The 23,127-nt window shown below is 42.6% G+C and overlaps 1 protein-coding gene across 1 annotated transcript in view; it reads left to right on the forward strand.

The window, feature by feature from the left end:
* SAMHD1 (SAM and HD domain containing deoxynucleoside triphosphate triphosphohydrolase 1) overlaps window positions 1–23,127 on the forward strand; it is a 187,914-nt gene that overhangs the window by 113,845 nt on the left and 50,942 nt on the right. Inside the window, exons 9-14 of the mRNA XM_069751984.1 lie at window positions 1,307–1,415; window positions 1,734–1,825; window positions 2,377–2,492; window positions 20,485–20,624; window positions 20,713–20,808; window positions 21,332–21,436. Coding sequence (XP_069608085.1) covers window positions 1,307–1,415; window positions 1,734–1,825; window positions 2,377–2,492; window positions 20,485–20,624; window positions 20,713–20,808; window positions 21,332–21,436 — 658 coding nt within the window. The remainder of the gene's footprint in view (window positions 1–1,306; window positions 1,416–1,733; window positions 1,826–2,376; window positions 2,493–20,484; window positions 20,625–20,712; window positions 20,809–21,331; window positions 21,437–23,127) is intronic.

Consider the following 23,127-nt stretch of genomic DNA (forward strand, 5'->3'; position numbering starts at 1 on the left):
CGTTTTGCCGCGTTTGACGACGCATGCGTCGTTTCTATGCTTGCGTTTTGTTGAGGAAATGCAACATGTAGTAATTTCTAGAGGCATATTTTTGCCGCAAAAAAAGTATTGCTGTCTATGTAAACGCATGCGTTTTTAAGCACATGCGTTTGGTTGCGTTAAAAACGCATGCGCTTTCATAGAAAAAAACAAGAATACACACTGATAAGCCACCCCCCACCATAAAGGTGATAAAGGGATCCTAACCCTAACCCTAGGGATCCTAACCTTAGGGATCCTAACCCTAGCTATTTCTGTTTATAGTGGGTTTTCTAGTTGATTTTGATGATTGGCAGCTGTCACACACTTCTCATCATGCGTTTCAAAAACGCAAACCAGGAAAAACGCATGTAAACGCGTCAAAATGGCGCTTTTTTTTTACCACATGCAAAAACTCATGCGTCTAAAAAACGCAGCGTTTGCACGCGTTTACATGCGTTTTTTTCACCACCTGCATTTGCGTTTTAAACGCTGCGTTTTTAAACGCAAATGTGAAACTAGCCTTAGCTGGTTATTAAAAATGGGAAGGAACCCACAACTTTTTTTTTGTTTTTTTTTTGTTTTTTTCATTGTACACAGCTCCTTCTATATATCGTACAAGCACCCACACAGCCCTTTATATGGCGTAAGAGCCCAGCATAGCATAGCATAGCATAGGGAGCCACATATCCTCCCTATGTACTGCGCGAGCCCCGCGCGGCCCCCCTATGTACTGCGCGAGCCCCGCGCGGCCCTCCTATGGACTGCGCGAGCCCTGCGCGGCCCTCCTATGGACTGCGCGAGCCCTGCGCGGCCCCCCTATGGACTGCGCGAGCCCCCCTATGTACTGCGCGAGCCCCCCGCGGCCCCCCTATGTACTGCGCGAGCCCCCCGCGGCCCCCTATGTACTGCGCGAGCCCCCCCGCGGCCCCCCTATGTACTGCGCGAGTCCCGCGCGGCCTCCCCGCTGGAGAGGGCATGGTGCTGCCTCTGATCCACGGTTTTCAGCCCCTCAGCTGTCTCGGTCCACGGGCCAGACTGGAACAGCAAGAGGGCTGGATGTGGCTTGTGGGTTGCACTTTGCCCAGGTCTGTTTTAGATAACCAAGGTGTTCACCTATACGTTTCCCAAGTTCTCTCCTGGTCTTTAGGGTGGCACAAGTGCTTGTTCTCCAGCTCTTTGCAAATTGCCCAAACGATTTGTCACATAGAGGGCAAGCTTTCACACTTCTTGGTAGTCCTAGTTCTTTCATACTTTTTATTCATGTTTTACATTTATTTCTTAATAGGGACTGTCATCATCTGGGTATTCAAAATAACTTTGATTACAAGCGATTTCTCAAGTTTGCTAGAGTTTGTACGATCGGGAATAAGAAACACATATGCACCAGAGAGAAAGTAAGTATTAGCCATCAACTAAAGACATGGCAAAATGGAGAAATCCTGCCCTTCCGTGGATAGAAATAAATATAGATGTACTAATGGCAATGGGTTCTGTCTTTGGTTTTCTCAGAGGCCTTTTTCACATGTCAGAATTTTGATTCGTACTCTTACATAAGTAAGCCAAAATCTCGAATGGCACCTACAAAGGGAAATTATAATAATAGGCCTAATACGACGTTTATTTTATTTGCATATGTAAATATTTTCAATATAACTATTTATCATTGTTACTACATAGGATATGTAAGCTTTAATTTTTTTTTTGTTTTGTAGGAGGTTGGAAATCTGTATGATTTGTTCCACACACGCAACTGCCTTCATCGTCGGGCTTACCAGCATAAAGTTGGCAACATCATTGAAACCATGTAAGGCAGGTTACCATAATTTTAGATTTTATGAAAGTTCCTTGTGTTTTCTTATACCACACCCAAACCTTTGTTCTCCAAAAAACTGACCAGCACCTCTAAACAAAATAAAGCAAACGTGAACAGGTGCAAGCTGCAATGACTGCATAATATACTAACCAAAGATACAGCAGCACTCTGTATTCGCTGAGACGTATGCAAACATTGAATATGTGGCATTTGGACTGCATTACTTCTATATAGAATTTGCCTATAAAATGAAGTAATTGTCCAATTCATGAGATCCCACCAGCCATGACAAGGCGACCTTTCTTCCATGTGATCCCAAACCTAATATTTATCAAACATGCCTCTCCTGGGCCAAATGCCTACAAATCTATAGGGCAGATAGGATACATAAACTTACACACTGACCAAACAGTGATAAAGCCAATAGTTTTTTTGCCCATGTGAAAAATCATTGAAGTCTGAGGCAATTACTATTGTGTCTGTTAGAAAAAGTGAGGTGATAAGTTGTTTCCTCCTCTCATAGTGTTTTTTTCTGTCTTCAGGATTACAGATGCTTTCTTGAAAGCAGATCCACATATTAAGATTGAAGGATCAGATGGGAATTACTATACAATCTCTGGCTCAGTGGATGACATGGTTGCCTATACCAAGCTCACTGGTGAAGTTCTTTTTATGGACTTTGGTGTTTGTTTTGCATTGGTGCTACTGACGTGACAATGTTTTATTTTATTCATTTTCAAGAGTTATAAATTAGAGTGCTGTACATGTGAACCGTATCTTCATTTTTTGGTTTCATGCAATAGATATGTTTGTTAACCCCTTTCTGCCATCGGACGGAATAGTCCATCCGATGGCAGAACCCCCGCTTTGATGTGGGCTCCGGCAGTGAGCCCGCATCAAAGCCGGGCCATGTCAGCTGTTTTGAACAACTGACATGTGCCTGCAATAGACGCGGGTGGAATCGTGATCCACCCACACCTATTAACTAGTTAAATGCCGCTGTCAAACTCTGACATCGGCATTTAACAAGCGCTTAAATGCGCGCACCCCTGACCCCGTCACGTGATCGGGTGCTCAGCGGTGCGTCGGCATAACAACCAGAGGTCTCCTGCAGACCTCTGTGGTTGATGATGCCAGATTGCTGTGAGCACCACACTGTGGTCTGCGCTCATAACAGTGCTGTAATTCAGATACATAGGGGCGATCTGAGCATCGCCTCTATGTAGCAGAGCCGATTAGGCTATGCCAGCTTCTAGCCTCCGATGGAGGCTATTGAAGCATGGCAAAAGTTATAAAAAAAAATGTTTTTAAAAATATGAAAAAAAAAATATATATATAAAAGTTCAAATCGCACCCCTTTTGCCCCATTCAAAATAATAATAATAAAAAAAAAAATCAAACCTACACATATTTGGTATCGCCGCTATCAGAATCGCCCAATCAATAAAAAAAAAATAATTAATCTGCTCGCTAAACGGTGTAGCGAGAAAACAATTCAAAACGCCAGAATTACATTTTTGTGGAAGCTGCGACATTGCATTAACCCCTTTCCGCTGCGGCCCTTTATTGTTTTCGTTTTTCGCTCCCCTCCTTCCCAGAGCCATAACTTTTTTTCATTTTTCCGTCAATATGGCCATGTGAGGGCCTATTTTTTGCAGGACGAGTTGTACTTTTGAACGACACCATTGGTTTTACCATGTCTTGTACTAGAAAACGAGAAAAAAATTCCTAGTGCGGTGAAATTGCAAAAAAAGTGCAATCCCACACTTGTTTTTTGTTAGGCTTTTTTGCTAGGTTCACTAACTGTTAAAACTGACCTGCTGTTATGATTCTCCAGGTCATTGAGTTCATAGACACCTAACATGTCTAGGTTATTTATCTACGTGGTGAAAAAAAAATTCAAAACTTTGCTAAAAAAAAAAAAAGCACCATTTTCCGATACCCGAAGCGTCTCCATTTTTCGTGATCTGGGGTCAGGTGAGGGCTTATTTTTTGCGTGCCGATCTGGCGTTTTTAATGATATGACTTTTGTGCAGATACGTTCTTTTGATCGCCTGTTATTGCGTTTTAATGCAATGTCGCGGCGACCAAAAAAACGATCAGCGATCAGGTTAATGTTTTTTTTTTTTTAATTGATAGAGCAGGCGATTCTGAACGCGGCGATACCAAATATGTGTAGGTTTGATTTTTTTTATTTTTTTTATTATTGTTTTATTTTGAATGGGTCGAAAGGGGGGTGATTTAAACTTTTATTTTTTTCATATTTTTAAAAACATTTTTTTTTATCTTTTGCCATGCTTCAATAGCCTCCATGGGAGGCTAGAAGCTGGCACCACTCGAGCGGCTCAGCTACATAGCAGCGATCATCAGATCGCTGCTATGTAGCTGAATTGCAGGCTTGCTATGAGCGCCAACCACAGGGTGGCGTTCACAGCAGGCCTGCGTCAGTAACCATAGAGGTCTCTATGGTTACCATCCTGATTCATCACCGACCCCCGATCATGTGACAGGGGTCGGCGATGCGCTCATTTCCTGGCCGTGCGGCCAGAAGCGGTAGTTAAATGCCGCTGTCAGTGTTTGACAGCAGCAATTTAACAGGTTAATAACGGCGGGTGAATCGCGATTTCATCTGCCGCTATTGCGCGCACATGTCAGCTGTATAAAACAGCTGACATGTCGCGACTTTGATGTGGGCTCACCGCCGGAGCCCACATCAAAGGGGAAGACACGACATGCGCTGTACTAGTACGGCACATGTCGTGAAGGGGTTAAAAATGCAATAATCGGCGATCAAAAAAACGTATGTGCACCAAAATGGTATAATTAAAAACGTCAGCTCGGCATGCAAAAAATAAGCCCTCTCCCGACCCGAGACGAAAAATGGAGACGCTACGGGTATCGGAAAATTGCGCAATTGTTTTTTTTTTTTTTTAGCAAAGTTTTGAATTTTTTTTCATCACTTAGATAAAAAAAGAACCTAGATATGTTTGTGTCTATGAACTCGAAATGACCTGGAGAATCATAATGGCAGGTTAGTTTTAGCATTTAGTGAACCTAGACAAAAAGCCAAACAAAAAAAGTGCGTGGTATCGCACTTTTTTTGCAATTTCACCGCACTTGGAATTTTGTTCCAGTTTTCTAGTACATGACATGGTAAAACCAATGATGTTGTTCAAAGGTATAACTCGTCCCGCAAAAAATAAGCCCTCACATGGCCATATTGACTAAAAACTAAAAAAGTTATGGCTCTGGGAAGGAGGGGAGCGAAAAACGAAAACGCCAAACTGAAAAAAGCTTTGTGGGGTTATTATTATTATTTATTATTATAACGCCATTTATTCCATGGCGCTTTACATTTTACATAATAAAAACAAGTACAATAATCTTAAACAATACAAGTCACAACTGGTACAGGAGGAGAGAGGACCCTGCCCACGAAGGCTCACAATCTACAAGGGATGGGTGAGGGTTAAGGGGTTAACAATTACACTGGCATTGGTGTATAATGGACACATATCTAAATAGAGTAACTAAATGGCTACAGGTATGTGCACACGCTGCAGATTTACTGCGGATCCTCAGAGTTTTTTGCCGTGCAGAAACAATACAGATCCGCAAGTGAGTTACAGTACAATGTAAATCAATGCAAAAAAAAAAATGCTGTGCTAATGGTGCGGAAAATTCAGCGCGGAAACGCTGCGGAATAAAAGTAGCATGTCACTTCTTAGGGCAGATCTGCAGCGTTTTTGTACCCATTCCATTATAGAAATCTGCAGGGGTAAAAAAATGCAAGAAATCCGCACAAAATCCGCAGTAAATACGCAGTATATCCACACAAATTCTGAATAAAAAAACGCATCAAATCTGCACTTGCATTTTCTGCCAAGAGATGCAGAATCCGCACAAAAAATTCCAGAGGCAATTCTGCAACGTGTGCACATAGCCTAAAGGTGTGTTAACACCACCCAATTTTACGGCAATAAGCGCTTGTCACTTGTTAAATATTTTCTGGTGATGAGTGTAAGTGCTCGTTACTCGCGTTTGCCTAGGGTACTCTGGTATGCACCGAGTATCGCGGGTGATCGAGTGAGATGTTAGAGTCCCTGCGCCCGGATGTTTCGCAGCTGTTAGACAAACGAGCACTTGTGCTCATCACTACCATTTACCATTCAGCGGTCATTTAATATCTTTTACACAGGCAGACCGCACATAATGATCTATAGTAACTCATTCAGTGCACATTGGCTGCCATTTCAGCACAAAATATAATTTCCACCAATAAACAAACATTTTGCTCATTGATTGGATGATTGGCAGCCTGTTTAAACTGTAAGGTTATTTTGAAATGAGTGTTTCTAGGAACACTCGCTGAGTTTAATCTTCCAGTGTAAATGGACCTTCTTTTCTAGAAGTCGGACAGTGTATTACACTATATGCGGCTTTGGTGCAAATGCACACCTAAATCAGTTAGTCAGCGATAATGTAATATCGTTGCAGTAAGTAAATGGGGGTCAGCCACTGAAGTGAGGTATGCAACTGTAGTTTTAACACAAGATAGGCTGGGTTCATACTGCGTTAAAGCAGCTCGTTCAACACATGCGTTAAACGGACTGCGTTATCGCAACTGCCGAAATGCGATCGCGCTAGCGCAGATAGAGCTAGCAGATGCTCTATCTGTGCTAGTGGTGACGGACCCTGAAACGCTACAGCCCGCGTCCAAGTGTCCGTCACAGAATGACGGCACATCGCTACTGCATGCCCATTATGGCATGCGTTTGCGATGTGCCCGAAATAGGGGTTAATGGCAGAGTTAACGGACTGCGCTACACCGCGTTATGCCGCGGTGTAATGCAGTCCGTCTAAAGTACTGCCACTGCCATGAACCCAGCCTTATACTTCGTTACAGGGCATATACACCTAAACCATCATATCAATATAAACACGCTTAAACTAATACTTTGCTGAAGTACTCTTTGAATTTATGATGGCATACACTTTTTGGGTAGGGGTAGTTCAGCATGGCAAATCTAGAATTGTCAATCTTTTTTTCACTCTTACTTGTGGTGAAATCCAAATCTATCAGATTGTGAAGGCATCTCATGTGTACAGCGCCCCCTCTTCAGGCCAACCCACAAATTATATATTAGACACAGGTCTGTGATCTGGCAGGGCCATTCCAAAACATTTTAGTCTGGCAAATATATTCTTTTATTTTTGGTGGTATGCTTAGGGTCGTTTTTGTGCTGAAAGATTAAATTCTTCCTCATCTTCAGCTTTTTGGCAGAGCCTAAAGGTTTTGCTGCAAAATCGACTGATATTTGAAACTCTTCCATGTTCCCTTCATCTTGACTAAAGTCCCTGATCCAGTTGACAAAAAAAAAGCTTCAAAGCATAATACTGCCTTGACTGTGCTTCACTTGAAAGTGTGATGCTTTTTTGGTGAAGCACAATGAAATAAATATTTTGAAATTATGGCCAAAAAGTTGAACCTTGCTATCATCCGACCACAGCACGTTTTCCCACATGCTTTTGTCAGACTTGATGTAGGTTTTCTCAAAACCTAGTCAGCCTTAGATGTTTTCTCATCAAGACGGTGGCAACATGGAAGCTTTTTCTTACAGTCATGTACAATACACAAAAAGTACTTGCCAGAAATTCCTGTAGCTCTTTTAATGTTGCTTTAGGCCTCTTGACAGCCTCCTGAACCAATTTTATCTGTCCATCAATTCTCTGGAGACGTCCAGCCCTAGGTAATGTCACTGTTGTGCCAAATTAAAGCCACTCCTGGATGTTCATCTTCAGTGTTTCATGGTATTTTTTTGTACCCTTTTCACTGAAATGATCAACAACGAGATCCCTTTGCTGTGTGGTAAGTTGTTTACAGCAAAATCCATTGTCTGTAAAATGCAACTAAGAAAATGTCAGGAAAATTCTACTTGAACAGCTAAACTTAATGTGCAGTTAATAAAAACAATGTATATGATGGCAGGTGTGCACTGACTATTTAACATGATAGGCTAATTCTAAACACAACCACATCAGCTTTTACTCTGAGCTTCCGGTGAGCTGCACAAGGAGACGCACATGGGGAATCCCGGAAGTGATAGAGGTGGACTTTCTGACCTTCGGGCGCTCTAGGGTTATGTGGTTTAACCCTTAACAAGTAGGTCTTTATTTAAAGCATAGACAAGAGCGGCGGCAGACCGCAGGATGATATTGAACAAGGAGGCTGTTTATCCCACTCCCCCCCTCCCCCCCCAAACTGGCAACTTATTTATTTAACCTTCCTCCCCTGATGATTTGAAAAAATGAAACGCGTTGGGAGGCCACGGGGATAAAAATTCTGATGCACTTATATTCCAATGGTGGGTTCTTAATTGTATGGGGGCTGAGCTATACCCATTTCCCCACATTTCTTTGGGATCGATTTGAGGCATCTGTGTGGAACCGTCCGTGAGAGACCAGGTGGAATCAACGTACACTATCTGGGTGAGACTGTTCCAATACCTTAGCATATGTCCTTCTATGTTTATGGCTGTCATGTACTATGCGATACCTATTCATCACACCTAGACTGTGCTGGTTTTTTGTGAGTATAGATGATTAGCTGCATGAGGCCAAAGGTCAATACTTTATCATTGCTCAAATTGTAAGCGTCTATGAGTCCGGTGACTCTGAAGTGCATTTGAGTATTTTTGGATACACCTATGAGGAACAAACATATAGTCTAGGTGTACATATCATTTGTTAGTTTTTGTATCTTATGTTTGTCCTGTTGTTCTTGTCTATAAGGTTTTTAAATATTATCATTAAAAGCTAAATTTTAATCAATTTGGTACCATATCTACCCTGCTGCTCACTAATTTTTGGGATTGGTATAATTTTTTTCTTTACTGTTCACCAAGGAAACTTACTATATTCTGTCCTGTAAACGTAAATCCAAGAAACACAGAAAAGGTGCACACCTAATATTGTAGTATTTATGCTTGACCTACACATGACAGACAAATATTTTGCACAAGATTAGGATCTTGATAAAGATGTATTTCAGTTAATTGTATGATCCCTGATTCCTTGTCTCATGAGTCCAGGGAGACAGTCCACTGTAACTCTGGCTAGTGAAATAATGTGTAACATGTTATTGTTGTTAAACTGTTTTAAATTGCAAAATGCTGATCTTTTAAATAGGATATCCGCGACTTTCCCAAAAAAACAAAACAATGTATCTAAGCACTAACACCTTACTTGCCTGTTGTGTTCTTCCCTGCTATAGAGCGGTCAAGACCACTCCTGCCAGGGATTCAGAAGTCTCTGCTGACATCACATCTATAGAGTGGAGGCTTCTTTTCTGGTCCAGAGCAGGACTTTCCTAGGTCAGTTTGATTGACATCCGGATCCCTGTTGCCTAAATGGGAGTGCCAGCTGTCAATCAGAATGACCTCGGAAGATCTGCCCGTCGCTTCAGCAGAGGGGGCAGAATCCCCAGCAAGAGTGTCTGTGACTGCTTTGTGCCAGGAAAAAACAGGCAGGTAAGTTGCAATTACCGGCTTGTTAGTGCTTAGATACATTTTTGTTTTTTGTGAAGTGCCAAATATCCTGGATTTTAACTGAATGACATACACCGTACTTGGACATCGCAAGTCTGTAAGCGGGTGTGTCTGTGATGTGGGCTCACGGGGTGTAACACAGCTAGGACCTTCCTCTAATACCCCAACCCAGATGAGTTTCACTAAATGTGAAGTTTTGAATATAATTATTTGTTCTTTTGGGATTACTTGATTTTTCCCATTGCACTCTGTGCCTTTCATCACAGAGCTCCTTTGAAATCCAGCATGTGGCCGGACTTCAAAGGAAACCGTGATTTTTGTTATAAATCGCAATGCTGTGGTATGTAGTACAAGTAATTAGTACAGTATGGACACCGAACATGGACTTCATCAGGAAGCCCTTGTTAGTGTTCGGGTTTGGCTGCCCGAACACCGAATGTTTGTTGTGCTGTCATGTGCATGACAGCGCAGCAAACACTGCTTCTGATCGGCGGTGAAACTATCCCCGCCGCATTTCCCACACTGTCAAAAGACAGCATGAGCGCTCAGCTGTGATCGGAGGTATAAAATTTACCTCCAGTCACTGGTGTCAGCTGATGGGACGACCTCTCCCATCATCCGACATCTGCTGCCGCTAATAACAGCGAGAACAGGAGCGGCTGATGAGAGTATTCATTAGCTGGCTCCTGCGCTGTAAATAAATTTAAAAATGGTGGGTCTCTGTAGTTGTATTTGTGCAATAATAGTTAGATTGTCTATACTGATATATGCCACATTGGCTCCTTGGGCTGGGGCACCTTATTTCTACAGCTGCACATTTTTCACAATGGATGCACTATATGTTAACCTTGTCGCTTATCTATTTAATATTTAATGTTTCAAGAAAGTATTATTTTTATACAAAACTACTTTTTGGTCGTATTCGTGTTTGTAGTTCCCACATCCTCTTTCTATGCTTATGTTGATTAGCGACCAGTCCACATTTTTGGTCCTGTTACCGTTGTAACAACAAGATATTATAAAAACTGGTTATATTTCTTGTGTACATACTTGTGCCATGTTACTGCTGCTATTCTTTAGCAGAAAAACTCACGGTGCTAGCGGGGATCTCGCCGAGGTCAGTTATTTATTTAAATAATTAAAAAATACAGCGTTTGGACCACTCTATTCTTGATAACTAGCCTTGCTGAAGCTGACAGCTGAGGGTTATAGCCCCCCGCTGTGAGTTTTACCAGGCTGGTTAACAAAAATACAGGGAAATCCATGTCAGGTTTTTTTTTTTTTTTTTATTATTTACAGCGCAGGAGCGGCTGATGAATACACCCATCCGCCCAGGGCCGCCATCAGGGCATTACTGCCCTTACTGCTGTATGGGGCCCTGTCAGCAGCAGTACACAGAGGGGCCCGCAGATCCAGGGCCCCACTGTTGTGCTTCTACTGATCGGGCTCCATCGTACACTAAAATACTGTGCACTGCGGCGTACACGTCGGCGCTGGGGCCCGGGAGCCTTTTTGGAGCTGTCCATGGCCGTCTTTCCTAGTCGGCTGTGCAGCTCCTGCTCGGCTGTAGCTAATATGTATGAGATCCCTGCAGGTCCTGACTACAGAACATACATTCTAGCAATCTCAGAGGTGAATGTGCTGGAATGTATGGGTTCCTTTCAGGTCCTGTCAGCAGCCCATACATTCTAGCTGCTGCTTCACTGCTGAAAACACTAGACGCCCTGGGATCGACTGAGGTAAGTATAAAAAACATTTTTGGTTTTTTTAAATGGCTGAGGTGGGGGGGGGGGGGGTGTGAGACTGCAGATGATGAGGTGTGTTTGAGGGGGTACTGCACATGATGAAATGATAGGGGGCTGCAAATGATGACGTAAGGGGGACTGCAGATGAAGTGAAGGGTGATTGGGGACTGCAAATGATGATGTGGGGGTGATGGGGACTGCAAATGATGATGTGGGGGTGATGTGGACTGCAAGTGATGATGTGGGGGTGATGGGGACTGGAAATGATGATGTGGGGATGATGGACTTCAAATGATGATGTGGGGATGATGGACTTCAAATGATGATGTGGGGGTGATGGGGACTGCAAATGATGATGTGGGGGTGATGGGGACTGCAAATGATGATGCGGGGGTGATGGGGACTGCAAATGATGATGCGGGGGTGATGGGGACTGCAAATGATGATGTGGGGTGATGGGGACTGCAAATGATGATGTGGGGTGATGGGGACTGCAAATGATGATGTGGGGGTGATGGGGACTGCAAATGATGATGTGGGGGTGATGGGGACTGCAAATGATGATGTGGGGGTGATGGGGACTGCAAATGATGATGTGGGGGGTGATGGGGACTGCAAATGATGATGTGGGGTGATGGGGACTGCAAATGATGATGTGGGGGTGATGGGGACTGCAAATGATGATGTGGGGGTGATGGGGACTGCAAATGATGATGTGGGGGTGATGGGGACTGCAAATGATGATGTGGGGTGATGGGGACTGCAAATGATGATGTGGGGGTGATGGGGACTGCAAATGATGATGTGGGGGTGATGGGGACTGCAAATGATGATGTGGGGGTGATGGGGACTGCAAATGATGATGCGGGGGTGATGGGGACTGCAACTGATGATGTGGGGTGATGGGGACTGCAAATGATGATGTGGGGGTGATGGGGACTGCAAATGATGATGCGGGGGTGATGGGGACTGCAACTGATGATGTGGGGTGATGGGGACTGCAAATGATGATGTCGGGGTGATGGGGATTGCAAATGATGATGCGGGGGTGATGAGGACTGCAAATGATGCAGGGGTGATGGGGACTGGAAATGATGATGTGGGGATGATGGACTGCAAATGATGATGTGGGGGTGATGGGGACTGCAAATGATGATGCGGGGGTGATGGGGACTGCAAATGATGATGCGGGGGTGATGGGGACTGCAAATGATGATGTGGGGTGATGGGGACTGCAAATGATGATGCGGGGGTGATGGGGACTGCAAATGATGATGTGGGGTGATGGGGACTGCAAATGATGATGTGGGGGTGATGGGGACTGCAAATGATGATGTGGGGGTGATGGGGACTGCAAATGATGATGTGGGGGTGATGGGGACTGCAAATGATGATGTGGGGTGATGGGGACTGCAAATGATGATGTGGGGGTGATGGGGACTGCAAATGATGATGTGGGGGTGATGGGGACTGCAAATGATGATGTGGGGGTGATGGGGACTGCAAATGATGATGTGGGGGTGATGGGGACTGCAAATGATGATGTGGGGTGATGGGGACTGCAAATGATGATGTGGGGGTGATGGGGACTGCAAATGATGATGTGGGGGTGATGGGGACTGCAAATGATGATGTGGGGGTGATGGGGACTGCAAATGATGATGCGGGGGTGATGGGGACTGCAACTGATGATGTGGGGTGATGGGGACTGCAAATGATGATGTGGGGGTGATGGGGACTGCAAATGATGATGCGGGGGTGATGGGGACTGCAACTGATGATGTGGGGTGATGGGGACTGCAAATGATGATGTGGGGGTGATGGGGATTGCAAATGATGATGCGGGGGTGATGAGGACTGCAAATGATGCAGGGGTGATGGGGACTGGAAATGATGATGTGGGGATGATGGACTGCAAATGATGATGTGGGGGTGATGGGGACTGCAAATGATGATGCGGGGGTGATGGGGACTGCAAATGATGATGCAGGGGTGATGGGGATTGCAAATGATGAAGTGGAGGTGATGAGGACTGCAAAAGATGCAGGGGTGATGGGGACTGGAAATGATGAGGTGCGGTGATGGGGATTGCAAATGATGGGGACTGCAAATGATGTGGGAGTGATGGAGACTGCAGATGATGAATTGTGTTTGAGGGAGTACTGCACATGATGAAATGATAAGGGGCTGCAAATGGTGACGTAAGCGGGACTGCAGATGTAGTGAAGGGGGATAGGGGACTAAATAATGAAGTAAGCTGGAATATAAATGATGAAGTGGGGGTGATGGGGTCTGCACATCAAGTGAGTGTGAGGGACGGTGGACAGCAATTGAATTGAAGGTGGGGGTTGGGAGACCAAATGGTGTATTGAGGGTGGGGGGAGCAAATAATGAATTTTGAGGGTGGGGAAGATCAGTTGATAATGAATAGAGGGTGGTAGAGAGAGAAGACATGACAATGAATTGAGGCAGAAGGGGCATGTAACTATAATGAATCAGGGTAAGGGTTAGAGCTGGAGGTACATAGTGAGGTTGTTGAGGATAAAGTGGAAATAAATTGGAAAGAGTACCGGTGCTAATTAATTTATATATTAAATGGGGAAAGTGTCTATGTACAGATAGTGGGGGCACAGTGGCGGATTATAATTTATATTTTGAATGGTGGGATGCATAATAACCCATTATATATTAATGGTGGGTGAACGTCTTTATTCAGATGTGTAGTGTAGAAAAAAGGGAAAAAGTGGGGAATGTGCTCTGGAAGCGGTGCTCTAGATAACTGTTATTTTATGCAGAGACGAGTCCTGGCTGAAAGAAGTGATGGCGGTCTGTGCTGGATTAAAAAGAAACGCAAAGATGAAGGCTAGAGACGTCACTGGTGAGTCAGTATGTTACCTGTACACTGACTCTATACACTGTATACTGTATACCAGAGGTGTCAAACTACATTCCTCGAGGGCTGCAAACAGGTCATGTTTTCAGGATTTCCTTGTGTTGCACAGGTGATAATTTAATCACCTGCACAGAATGATTCAAGCACCTTGTGCAATGCTAAGGAAATCTTGAAAGCAAGCATGGTTTGAAGCCCTCGAGGAATGCAGTTTGACACCTCTGCTGTATACAGAGCTCCTGTGTATAATGTCACAATGTCACTGGTGATCACTATATTTTCTGTACACTATATACAGAGCTCCTGTGTATAATGTCACTAGTGATCACTGTATTACCTGTGCACTGACACTATATATAGAGCTCTTGTCTGTAGTGGCATCGGTGACCACTGTATTAGCTGTACAGACACTGCATACTAAGTACAGATCTCCTGTGTATAATGACACTTATGGTGATAGTATTATTTTTTTTTTTATTAATGATCAGTATTGTACTATTCAGTCACAATGTGGTGGTAATATGTTGTCCGGCCATGGTGTGGCGGTATTTGTTCCTTGTATGTGCTATTATTTGGTCACTATGTGGTGGTAATATGTGATCTCTGTTACATGGGGTACATTCATATCTGGAGACTGACGGAACCACGGTGCGAGCGATGTTCTTCGATTTCTCGAGTGCATTTAACTCCCTGCAGCCACTTTTACTACACAAAAAGATGACTGATATGAAGGTGGAGGAGGGGATGAGAAATTGGATAACTGACTACCTATCAGATCGGCCACAGTTTATACAGATGGGAGCAGTGGTGTCAAGCAGATTACTGAGCAGTGTAGGTGCCCCCAAGGGAACGGTGCTTGCACCCTTTCTATTCACACTGTATACTTCAGACTTTCAGTATAAATCTGAACTTTGCCACCTTCAAAAATTTTTGGATGACTCCGTGGTGGTGGGATGCATTAGGGGAGATCAGGGGGATGAGGAATACAGAAGGGTGGTGTCAAATTTCGTGGATTGGTGCAATCGTAACTATCTACAACTAAATGTTAAGAAAACCAAGGAGTTGGTGGCCAACTATAGCAGGCAGGGTGGATAAAAATCAATGTTTTTTTTTTTTTTTAATAAAAAAAATCGGATTTTTTTTATTTAAATCGGATTTTTTTCAATAAACTGCTTTTTGAGGAAAATATTTTACCATCCAAAGGTTCTTCCATCATGAGACAAAGCTGAGTTGTTTAACTCAGTAGAATAAAGGCTGTATATGTGTAACATTCACAATGCCATGCTGTTCCAGAGGTTTCTGTAGGATTAGTGGGCAGTTTCTCTCCTATATTATCACAGACGCTCGCTTTACTTACGCAGTTCTCAAAACTGAATTTGACTCCGCAGAGGTCCCAGCCTCTTCTTCACGGCAAAAATGTTACAACATGAACAGAGTTGAGAAAAAGACCTTAATCCTATTGTTCTACAAACCTATGAATACAGAATCAACCCCTTCAGTGTCAAGTCCAAGAAGTTAGACAATATGTTTGATTGTTTGGAGTGGAATAGATCTGCACAACACAAGAAAAATGTGAATAAGTGTGAGGAGGATGAAGGGCAAGCAGACAAGAAAATGAAAGTGAAACTTTGAGCACAATACTGCAGCATAGCCACAGACAGACAAGTCTGGATCTGTTTGTGTGTACGATCTGAGGTTTATTACATTCTTTCCTTATAATGGCAGCAGGCCGTAAAAGAGACCCAGTTTGGGAATATTTTAATGAAGCTCCTTCGCCTATCGGTAAGGCAGGCATGCGTGCAAAATGCAAACGATGCAACAAAGAGATGCAAGGCCTGGTGGCGCGAATGAGGCAACATCATGAGAAGTGCGGTGATAAAGATGACCAAAGAAACACTTCTGAACAGGCAGGATCTTCAGGTTGGTAAACATTTTTATTGAATCCTATTTCTAAAGACTGAACTGTCGTGTGAGAAAAATTATATTTCTTATTATTACTGCATGTTACTGTCATTTGGTACAGTTATGAAGAAAAACAAATATTCCTTTTGGGGCAGGGGCAGTGATGTGTTGTGTACAATAAGCAGAAATTGTATAAACAATAAAATAACAGCATTGACTTTTTTTGTTTAGGGGAATTCATGGATTCTGGAAACTATCCACCTCCAAGATCACCATCATCCTGTTCTACAGTTTCAGAGTTATCCATCCAGGATAGTGCTTCATTAGCAGCAGCATCATCATCAGACACTGACAGCCACATATCACCATCACCCAAAAGGAAGAAAAAACCTTTACCTCCTGGAACCACCATAGATAGGTTTGTGATAAGAACTAGCAGATTAGAAAAAGAGTTGATTGATGAAAAAATTGCCCAGTTTATTTATGCAACGAACTCTTCTTTCCGTCTGACTGAGAACCCACATTTCATTAATATGGTTCAGTCACTGAGACCAGGATACAGTCCACCCAGCAGAGCTGATGTTGCAGGGAAACTGCTAGATCAAGTGTATGACAGAGAAATGGAGCAATGTGCAACAGCTCTGGAGGGTAAAATTGTTAACCTAAGTATTGATGGGTGGAGTAATGTCCACAATGATCCTATTGTATGTGCTTCTATAACAACAGAAGAAGGTAAAGTCTTCCTTGCACAAACAACTGATACGTCAGGAAATGCACACACAGCAGAATACTTACAAGAAGTGGCAGTAAAAGCTATAACGACATGTGAACAAAAATTCAAATGTCTAGTACGCAGTTTGGTCACTGACAATGCTGCAAACGTATCCAAGATGAGAAGAGATTTAGAAGAGCAGGGAGGGAATACAAAGCTGCTAATAACATATGGTTGCAGTGCTCATTTGCTGCACCTCTTAGCCAAAGACTTAAGTGTTCCAGAAATAAAGGCTAATGTTGTTGAAATTGCTAAATACTTCCGTAATAATCATTTTGCTGCAGCAGCTCTGAAAAGGATGGGTGGAACCAAGCTAACGCTCCCACAAGATGTTAGATGGAACTCTGTGGTGGACGGTTTTGAGCAGTATATCAAAAACTGGCCTATTCTGATGACACTTTGTGAAGAAAATCGAGATAAAATAGATGGCACTGTCACAGCCAAAATCCTCAACATTGGGCTTAAGAGAAATGTTGAACATATGCTGAGCTTCCTGAAACCCATCTCTCAAGCTTTAAACAAAATACAGAAAAATAGCTGTTTTATTGCGGATGCTGTTGAAATTTGGAAGGAACTGAGTGAACACTTAAAAACAGAACTACACATGGACAGAATTAAATTACATGCAGTAAACAAACGAATGGGACAAGCACTGACTCCAGCTCATTTTTTGGCAAATATTGTCAATATCCAATATCAGGGTCAAAACCTAAGTGCTGAGGAAGAGGAGTTAGCTATGACATGGGTATCCAGCAATCATCCATCTTTAATGCCAACTATAATAAACTTCAGAGCTAACGGGGAACCATTCAAGAAAAGAAAGAATATTCTCTTCCTTTGGACTCATTCATTCTAAATTGAGAAATCGGTTGGGACCCAATAAAGCAGGAAAGCTTGTTTTTCTTTTCCAGATTATGAATAGGAACAAAGAAGAAGATGATGATGAAGATGACGACAAGTGAGCTACAGAGGACAGCAGGGACAGTAGTATTTAAGTTTTTCATGTGTCGGCTGGGCTGACAGTCTAAGTTTCTTATAATATATATTTTGTTTAGCCAAATTAGTTAACAAACATGCATGTTTGTTTAAGCAAATACTGTAACTTATGCTGTAATGTTGTTATTGTTTCAGTTGAATACATCTATTTAAATTGTTATTAAGGTCAGGATTATTTTTCTCCTTCCTAAGTACAACAGAACATTGGTGTCCAAATATGAATGATTAACCCATTAAACTGGGGAGAAAAAAGTAATATAAAAAGTGATTCTAAAAATCTTCATCTACTTGCATGTTAAAGTAGCAAGAACTAGTTTAGGTAGACACTTTGATTTAAATCACTGATTTAAATCAAGCCTTACTGACTAGTGATTTAAATCGTGATTTAAATCGTGATTTAAATCTGTTAGATTTAAATCAAATCCACCCTGATAGCAGGATTAAGTTGGAATGCTTACCGATCACTATTGCTGGTCAGGAGGTAGAGCAGGTGGAGAGTTACAAATATTTGGGGGTCCATTTGGATAGCAAACTGGACTGGAGATGCCACTCAGTTTGTCTACAAGAAGGGGATGAGCAGATTGTATTTCCTAAGGAAACTGAGGTCTTTTAATGTGTGCAGCATAATGTTAGAAATGTTCTACCAATCTGTAGTAGCAAGTGCCATCTTTTTTGCAATCACGTGCTGGGGTAGTAGTGTGCGGGCCTCTGATGCTAATAAGCTGAATAAGATTATTAAGAAGGCAAGCTCTGCTGTTGACTGCAATCTGGACTCTTTTGGGGAGATAGTGGAGAAAAGAACTCTGAAAAAGTGTATGGCAATTATGAACAATAATGCACATCCATTATATGAGCTATTCATGAGACAGAAGAGCACCTTCAGCAACCTGCTAATAATTCTGATGTGTAAGAAGAAAAAATATAGGAAATTGTTTGTGCCAACTGCTATGGGAATGTACAACAATAGCATTAGGGTTAAATCACCAAGGTGAATGTCTACTTATTTCTCTACATTTCAGTTCACTCGTGGTGTATGTCCTATTCTAATGTATAATGTCCTTCTGTCAACAAACTGTCATCTCAACTATGTAATTCTTTTATGATTTTTATGATTTAAGTTGTGCTGCTGTGATACCATAATTTCCCACGGGATCAATAAAGTGTATCGTATCGTATCGTATCTGGTCATGTTGTGTTGGTATTTGTTCCTTGTATGTAATTGGTCACCATGTGGTGTTAATTGTGGTCTGTACATGCGGTGGTATTTGTCCCTTGTATGTGACATTGTTCAGTCACTGTGGTGGTAATATGTGGTCTGCAAATGGTGTGGCGGTATTTCTTCCTTGTAGATAGTATTATAGGTCACTATGTGGTGATAATATGGTGTCTGGTCATGGTGTTGTGGTATTTGTCCCTTGTATGTGGTATTATTGGTCATTTGAAAAATTGAAAAATATACCTAAATTGTATTGCATATTTTAACAAATGTTTAATAAGTTAGAGTAGAGTAGGGCCCGGCCAAAAGAGTCTACCTTGTCGTCGTGACAGATTAAAAAAACCTTATGGCCAAAACAAAATCTGCTGGCTATGTGTGTGATCTGGTGATGGGAACTGTTAATATGTGATTGGTTAGAAGTGGAGTTTTTCCCAAGAGACAGCAGTGGGGCTGTGGACAGTTCGAGGGGTGAAGGTGGGGCTGGGGTAAAGCCTGGGCGGAGTCTTAAGGGGGCCCAGAAAATTTTGCCATTATGGGGCCCCGAAATTCCTAGTGGCAGCCCTGCATCCGCCACTCCGGTTTTCGTCGTTATTAGGGGCAGCAGGTGTCGGATGATGGGAGCAGTTGTCCCATCAGCTGACACCAGTGACAGGAGGTAAACTTTATACCTCCGATCACAGCTGAGCGCTCCCGCTGTCTTTTGACAGCGTGGGAACCGCGGCTCTCTTGACCGGCAGGGATGGTTTCATGTACATGACAGCGCAGCAAACACTGGATGTTCGGGGCCCCCATTCAAGTGAATGGGGTCCGGATTAGGGTTCGGCTCTGGGTACTGTTCTGGTACCCGAACTTTTTGTAACTGTTTGGCCGGACCCGAACATCCAGGTGTCCGCCCATCTCTAATCACCACATCCATAAAGGATTACCTGATCTGTAAACAGAAAACATCTCAAAATGCCAAAATTGCTTAAGTTTTTGGTTACTGTAACACCGCAAAAACATTTCACCGCACTTGGAAACTAATGGCATTCAAAAGTACAACTCACTCAACAAAAACCAAGGGCTGTGTACGTCTGTGGACAGGAAAATAAGAGAGGAGGAAAAAAACAAAACAGCAAAAACTGAAGTTGGCCATGTGGGGAAGGGGTTATCTTATGGTTTAATCAGGAGAATTAAAATGGCATTGGTCTTCCAGGGGAAACCTGCGGAGCCCCCATTCATGTCATAATGGCTTGCACCTTTAAAGGGAACCTTTCAGCAGGATTCTGCACAGTAGCTTACAGACACTGTCAGGTCGGCACCGTTATACTGATTAAAATGGTACCTATATAATACCTGATACCTTATAAGAAAGTGAAGCAGGGGCTTCTCTTTAGTTTTTTTTATCTTTTATTAAAGAATGTTTATCAATTTGTTTGGCATATATTACATCATCATTCACGGTATGTCTCCAGTCATTTTCTAAACCGTTACCTGTTGCTATACCGTTTTTGTAAAAGCAGCTTTATCGCTGTCAAAGGTGGCTCATATGGCAAGTAATGTTAATATTTACTTTTGCTTTCCTTTCTCTGATCTCTTTCAGATAACATTTTCCACCAGATTTTATATTCCAGTGATCCTGAACTTTCTAAAGCCAGAGATATCCTGCGCAAAGTAGAACGCCGCCAACTTTACAAGTATGTGGGACAGACGCGGCCAAATGCAGATACCAGGATTAAGTCGGTGAGATCAGTGTCCTGGTGGTTCCCGTTTTCTATTCTGCAAACACCTTTTTTCAGTTTTATTTTACAAAGTGTTTTATGTGTTACAGGATGAGTATGACAAATTACCGGCCGACCTGGCTAATTCCACCCCTCAACCCAGTGTATCAGACATCAAGCTCAACCCAGAAGATTTTATAGTAGATGTAAGTCCTTATATCTATCAATCGCATAAAATATTTTAATTATAGGAAAAGTCAGTATGAGTTAAAAAAAAAAGTGTAATGAATCTAAGTGTTTGCAGCGTTTTATGCTTATACCATTGGTGAAGCATAAAGAGGTGACTTTTTATAGCTGAAGTCACTTACATTTAATGCTATCATGAAGTAGATCATCCAGTATTGTTTCTGCTATTGACAAAACCTCCCCCCTTTAAAGAAGAAATATGAAAAGAATATTTATTTCAATGGGCGAAAAGCACAGTAAGGTGCTGTCAGGCACTTCAAGTAATGATTTAGGACCTGCGGGAGCAAAGGCCTTGGACATACTGAAATTCAACATACCCAGTCCTAGCTTGTCACTGCCATTAGAGGACCGCAGAAGAGATTGTCAGTTGATCATGTCAAAATTGGTACAAAACTGCTTTTTAAGAATATGGCCAGCTTAAAGTGACTATTGATGTATATTCGCTCTGTGTGTTTAATACCCTGCACTCCTTTCTTCATGTAGGTCATTCAAATGGATTATGGCATGAAAGAGCAAAATCCAATCAACAATGTGAGATTTTACTGCAAGAGTGACCTTACTAAAGCTATAAAAATTACCAAAGATCAGGTAGGATCCCGGTTAAATGTCTTCACTCGGTTTTCAAAGATTATGAATAGGAAATATTGAATTGCATCAAATTTTTTAAAGGGAATCTGTCACCACATTTGACCTATCTAAACTATTAATATGGGCATGCAGGTTTTAAAATGCTATACAAAGTCCTACTTATATGCCACATATCAGATACCATGTAGTTGAGAAATCCACTTTTAGCAATTTATGTAAATAGGCTCTTGCAGTATATGAGGAGGATGGTGCCTGGAAGATAACTCTGTCTCTAGAGGTTATTTTATATAGGAGGAGAGTTACCAGTGTCAGACCAGTAACTAGCACAGAACAGGTTAAATTAAATTTGCCTACTTTCAAGTACATTTTTTCATTGTTCTGCTCTACTGCAACAATATTACAACCCTGTCTGCATGTGAGCTTGAAGCTGAAAGGAGCCTTCAGATGTGTCAGGTATAATCGCACACAGCTCTGCAGTGAGATCAGGAGAGCAGACGGCGGCCATTACATATCGCTCTGGTAACTCCCCTTCATGTAAAGTAAGCTCAGGGGGCAGAGTTAACTTCCAGGCATCATCCGCCCCAGAGCCTGGAAGAGGTAATTTACATAAAGTGATAAGCGGATTTATCCACAATAAGGCATTTGAGACAGACAAGTAGGACTTTTATCAGCAGTCTATCACCTACATGCCCATAATAATAGTTTATATGTCAAATGTTGCAACAGATTCCATAAAAAAAAAAAAAAAAAAGCCTTAACGGGTTTGCTGTGCGTATAGTCGTGTTGCTTTGGTTCCAGTAAGTTTTTTTTTTTTCCCCTGTGTTTAGGCTTACCGTATATACTCGTGTATAAGCAGGGTTTTCCAGCACATTTTTTTTGTGCTGAAAATGCCCCCCTCGACACGAGTCATTCTCCCAGAGGACGGCTCGGGATGTGGAGCTGCAGAGCAATGGGTGACAGGAGGCAGAAGCCGGCCTCTGCGGCTAAAGCCTATGCCCACTGCTAAAAAGAAATGAATATTTACTGCACTTCCAGTGAACATTAATTTCTCTTATAGCGCGCACAGTGTCAGCAGCAGTTGCCGGCTTCAAAGCCGCTGCCGGACTATCACGGGTGCCCGCTCATTAAGGTAATGAATATTCACCTCTTTCCACTCCCATAGGTGTGGAGAGAGGGGAATAGTCATTACCTTAATGAGCGGGAACACGTGACTGCCCGGCCGCATGAGCTGCTGGCACCAGAACGAGATGCTGCAAGGGCAAAGGTAAGTAGGATGTTTTTGTTTTGTTTTTTTTGTTTTTTATATGCTTTTCTTATGAGGCCCATACATACAAGGATGGAGATGAGGAGCCATGCAGACATGGATGCGAATAAGGAGCCATCATGCATACAAGGATGGGGATAAGGAGCCATCATGCATACAAGGATGGGGATAAGGAGCCGTCATGTATACAAGGATGGGGATGAGGAGTCATCATGCATTTAAGGATGGGGATGAGGAGTCATCATGCATTCAAGGATGGGGATGAGGAGCCATCATGCATTCAAGGATGGGGATGAGGAGCCATCATGCATTCAAGGATGGGGATGAGGAGCCATCATGCATTCAAGGATGGGGATGAGGAGCCATCATGCATACACGGCTTATACTCGAGTCAATAAGTTTTCCGAGGCAAAACTAGGAGCTTCAA

This window comes from Ranitomeya imitator, chromosome 2 (genome assembly GCF_032444005.1).
Source record: "Ranitomeya imitator isolate aRanImi1 chromosome 2, aRanImi1.pri, whole genome shotgun sequence".
Taxonomy (NCBI): domain Eukaryota; kingdom Metazoa; phylum Chordata; class Amphibia; order Anura; family Dendrobatidae; genus Ranitomeya; species Ranitomeya imitator.